At 54.4% G+C, this 4,706-nt stretch overlaps 1 protein-coding gene across 3 annotated transcripts; it reads right to left on the bottom strand.

Moving 5' to 3' along the window:
* Positions 1-886: 886 nt before the first annotated feature.
* Positions 887-3,578, bottom strand: Derl3 (derlin 3). Of its 3 annotated transcripts, XM_048451466.3 has the most exons (8): positions 3,445-3,578; positions 3,265-3,330; positions 3,106-3,179; positions 2,884-2,977; positions 2,301-2,496; positions 1,760-1,850; positions 1,549-1,656; positions 887-1,409 (listed from the first exon to the last, which is right to left on the bottom strand). In XM_048451466.3, the coding sequence occupies exons 1-7, from the start codon at positions 3,535-3,537 to the stop codon at positions 1,584-1,586; spliced, it is 687 nt and encodes a 228-aa protein (XP_048307423.1). In that variant the 5' UTR covers positions 3,538-3,578; the 3' UTR covers positions 887-1,409; positions 1,549-1,583. The 3 variants fall into 3 exon arrangements, with proteins under 3 accessions (XP_048307423.1, XP_048307422.1, XP_048307424.1); XM_048451465.3 differs by having other exon boundaries at positions 887-1,656; XM_048451467.2 differs by having other exon boundaries at positions 887-1,656; positions 3,265-3,327; positions 3,445-3,552.
* Between the last annotated feature and the right edge of the window lie 1,128 nt (positions 3,579-4,706).

Genomic DNA, 4,706 nt, shown 5'->3' with positions numbered 1-4,706 from the left:
GTTTCTTTGGTGTTGATAGCATAAAAATGTGAGCTAGGTGTGGGGCCTGAAGCAGACCCTGTGTGGGTGGGAGTGGTGTGTGGCCAAGGTTGATATGCCAGTTCTTCCCTTCTCAGGTAGTGAGTGGAGATCACTGGGTCTCCACGGCCAGCCGTAAGGACCCCAAAGCAGAGCCCAGTCAGTTCCTTCTTGGGCCTTCCAGCTTCCGTGTGACACTCTGTGCTCAGCAAGTGTTTGTAGAGGTTGACAGAAATGTGTCAGGCATCTTTGCTGGCCTTGGTCCTGGTGTACCCAGACAGGCTACTGCCAGCTAGGGAGACCTTACTGCTCTAGAGTCCCTTCTAGAGGACTTGGTCATGCGTGGGCAGTGCCTGGACATGACATCACTAGTATGCAAACAAGAAGTCTTCTGTATCAGAGTTCTAGCAACCCATCTCCATTGTGGCCTGGACCAGCTTCTCCTTTCCCACCTGTTGTGAGGAGTAGGGAAATAGCCCAGCAGCCGTGTGCCATCCTTCCGAGTTGGCAGTATGTGGAGAAGAGGTACAGCCCTCTACCCTATCCCCAAGCTGTCCTTTTGGTAAGCTACGCATTCCCTTGTCCATGGTTTGTGGTATGGTATAGAATGGACATAGGATCCGTTAAGGTGACATGGGTCTGCAGTAAGCCAGGCTCTGCTTGGCAAACTGGGCATACAGGTTGTGATTGAAGACAGTGATCCCGGCACCCAGCTACAGTCTGATGCTACCCTCTCTCAGCAGGTGCTCCTAGGGAGTGTTCTACCCCTCTCCCCACACCCTAGACCCTGCCTGCTTTAAGCACCTCCACCCCACACAGCAACATAACTTTCAGCCCCACCAGGTTTCACTACAAACTTGAGTCAGACTCGATAGAAAACATTTTTGTTACCATAGAAATAACAAGCAGTGGTTTGGGGAATTCCCATGCTTTTGGGCATCCAGGAGTAAGCCCCAGTGGCGCACAGGAAAACTGGCCACATCAACATCCTCAGTTCAGAGGAGGTGAGGGTAGGAAGGACTCGCAGGCCTTTAGTAAACAGAACATCTCAGAACCACCTCTGCTCTACACAGGGTGCTGCTACGATGGAGCTCAAGGTCCTGGGCTCATTAGAGTGGCAAAGGATCAAACCTATTCTCTGCTGGAGAAGAACGTGAAGACTTGCTTGCTTTAAATGAGGACAGAGAGGCTAGGAGAATGGATATCAGCCCACAGTCACCCCAGGCAGGATACCTGGAGACTGGGCATGATCCTGGGTGTTTAAGATTTGTTCCTGGTGCTCCATCAAGGCACTGGCAGCATGAGGATGGGAAAGGGTCTGTAGTTAGTCCAGAGCTCTGCTGGGCATCTGAAGACAGTCTTCACCCTCTCTGGGCCCCATGTCCTACCACCTAGAGTTGAGCAGAGAGATAGGTGACACAGAGGAGTGTAGGGTGTTGCTGGCTGAGGTCACAAGCCTGTTGGTGGGCCCAGCCTTCTAGATGGGTTGCTTGGCTGTAAGAAAAGGTAGGGCCCTGCCAGAAGCCTCACGCTGCCAAGTGGGTTTACTGCTCCAGGGGCTGCAGTTAGGGCTCTGGTTGCTCTTCCGGAAGGGGCAGGTAATTGGGGTCCTCTTGAGGGTCATCTAGTAGTAGCTTCCTGTGGGGAGGGGACAGCTATACTGAGCTGCAGTAAACACAAGTTCCCCCGTGGGTAGGTAGACTGCCACCTGCGGGAGGGAAAGCAGTTGTCCGACACTCACAGAAAGCTGGGGGTCAGCAGCAGTCTCTTGCCTCCAGGCTGGTTAGGAAAGACATCTTCTAGGAAGTAGTAGATGTGGCCCACAACAATCCCTACAAGAGAGCCAAAGGCTGGCAGAAGCCATCTTTCACAGCCCAGTATAGCCCCAGGTTCCAGAGCAGAAGCACCCTGTTATCTGCTAGTTCAGGGTAAGATCAGAACTGGATTTGAAAGGTATAAAGGGGCCCCAAAATGGACAGTACCTGGGGAGGGACTAGGGGCCTAAGAACACTGGGGTACGGGTAGGAGCCAGGAAGCAGAAACTAACCACCCCCAGGCAGGACCAACTATAGTGTCTGCAGGTCAACCACAGATGCAAATCCTGTGGGGCAGCTGGACTCTTTGAGGGGCATTAAGAACAGAACAGGAGTTAGGACAGGAAGAGGAAATTGGGAGGTACACAAGAGAGAGGTTAGGTGCAGGGGGAAGGGATGTGTGTGTGAGCTGCAGGCCCTAATGGGAGCAGCTGGCTTGAGGTGAGTGGGAAGGGTGGGCAGGCTCACCTAGCAGGTCTGTGAGGACGGAGTTGCCCAGCAGCATGGAGAAGCCCATGAGGGCCCAGGGCAGAAATGGCGCCTGGAAGTTGAGTAAGCCGAAGAAGTTGACCCTCACCTGAGGGCTGCGCCGGCTCCATACATAGACCAGCATGGCCATGAGGGCCTGTCCCAGGAAAAAGAGGCTGCCCAGGAATCCCAGCAGCTGGGCCAGTGTCAAGGCAACCTGGGGTGGTCTGCTGCCCACAGTGCTTCGCTGGTTTTTTAAAAGGGGTTCCCTCATATCCCTGGTCTATTCCATATCGAGCAGAACTTCCTATGGGTAGCTCTAGATACCCATCTCCATCAGGCTTCCGCCGGTTTCTTCTGGCTCTTCATGTTTCAGAGTCTCAGTATTCTGCCAGTCTGCCCTAGTCCCTGTTGTGCTCTGCAGGAACACTAAAGGTCTAGCTGGGGCATCTAGGCTACATGGTTGCTAGGCCCTGAATGTTTTTCCCTCCCGGCCTGAGCACTTCATGTCAGACCCCAGAGACACTACAGGCTAGACAGAGGTGTCCCTTGCCCAATAATACCGATACTACGGTAAGGATACAGTCATAAGAACACCACCAAAGAGAAACATGAAGACGAAGTCAGCCTTGCGACCGCGGAAGGAACCCTCCTCCAGCATGCGGCAGTAGCGGAACCTGCAACACTAGTATAGGAAGTGCCACGTTGACTGGGCCTCAGTTTCCCCGCTTCTGGCCCAGCACACCGTCGTCGTCGCCCCTCCCCCAACCCGACCTCACTACCCCACCCCCGTGGCCCAGGATACACGAAGAGCATGTTGAAGAAGAAGCCGAATCCCAGGGGCCCGAAGAAGAGGAATGTCGTGATGAGCCTCCAGACCTGCGAAGAGGTGGGGTGGCGGTGAGGCGTGGGGCTGGGGGGCCAGGGCCTGGCTGACAGGTGCCAGGGTCGGGGGCCACCTCACCTGGAACTTCCGGAACACCAGGTGCGGGTTGAAGTAGAGCTGGAAGGGGCTGAGGAGTTCCAGCTGCTGTGGGACGGGAAGCGTGTAAGACGCCGGAAACCGGCGACCTCCCTAACCCCCTCGGGCCGGCCAGGGACTGTAACCATAGCGCCGCCACGCCCGCCCGGCCGGCCCGCTCACCACTGCGGCGGTGGTAAGGACGCAGGCCGTGGTGTAGGCGCGCGTCACCGTGGGCACCTGCAAGAAGCCCGCCGCCAGCCCCTGCCCGGCCATCGAAAATCCCAGGCGCGCGCGCCGGCGACGCCGTGCTCTTAACCCGCCCCAAGCCCCGCCTCGCCCCCCGCTGGCCAATCGACGTCGGCAGGGCCGAGCCTCGGCCTGGACAGCCAATGGGAAGAGGAAGCGGGAAGGCCAGGTGCAGCGAGGCGGCTGGCCAATGAGGAAGTCCCACGGTAGAGCACATGGCGGTTGTTGTGGCTGCGGTGGAGGCGTGGGAGGTTTTGCGGCCAATTAGAAATGATCGCTTGACAGCATCTAGAGATGGACCAATAGCAAAGACCCACGAGATCGCCATGGGGGCGGGGCTATGAAAAGAGGCGCAAAGAGACCCTCTAGGGGCTGCGGGAGATGCTGGACCACCGCAGGCAGACCTCCGGCTGGCTGGTGACGCCCCCTTTAGCTTCTGAGAACCTAGGTCCATTTCACCCACAGGACCCTAACAAGTCGAGTCCAGCTAAGGTGTGCGGACTCCTGTCGTGATCTTCCTGAGTGTGTATTGTAGGGAGGACATAGCCCAGGGTTCTGAGCCAGGCTGGAGTCAAAAAGCAGACTGGAGAGCGACTTGAAATTTTGGTAGGAGACAAAAACGTCATTAATCAACCATTTATTGAGAACCTACAGTGTGTTGGATATTTTGATAAACGCTGGGGATCCTGTAGGCAACAAAGTCACTGTCCATCATGGTCCAGCCAATTCAATACTATAGCAACCTAGTGCTGTCTAGAACAGCACCTTGGAAAATAATACCAGATGGACCTCCATGGTAAATAAGGTGATCCGGGAAGCCTAGATGAGAAGGTGACATTTAATTGTCACTTCTAAAAGATCCCTGTGCTCAGTAGAAGGTTACACAAACAAAACATTAACAAGTGCTGTCAAGGTATGAAAAGATCTTCCTGTGGGTTTTGTGGGGATTTATATTCCAATAGCCACTGTGGGAAACAGTGAAGTTAGTGCTCAAGTATTTAAAGTAAACCTGTCACTAGATGTGGTGATGTACGCTTTCATTCCCAGCACCCCAAAGGCAGAGGCAGGCAGATCTCTGTGGTCAAGATCAGTCTTGTCAACATAGAGATTTCTAAGCAAGCCAGGGTTGCATAGTGAAGCCCTATCTCTAAATAGATGAATATAAAATTATCAAATGATCCTAAAAATCTCAGCAC

The sequence above is a fragment of the Myodes glareolus genome, chromosome 18, assembly GCF_982192425.1.
Source record: "Myodes glareolus chromosome 18, mMyoGla1.1, whole genome shotgun sequence".
Taxonomy (NCBI): domain Eukaryota; kingdom Metazoa; phylum Chordata; class Mammalia; order Rodentia; family Cricetidae; genus Myodes; species Myodes glareolus.
The sequence above is the reverse complement of the archived record's forward strand: the minus strand, read 5'-3'. Positions and strand labels throughout refer to the sequence as shown.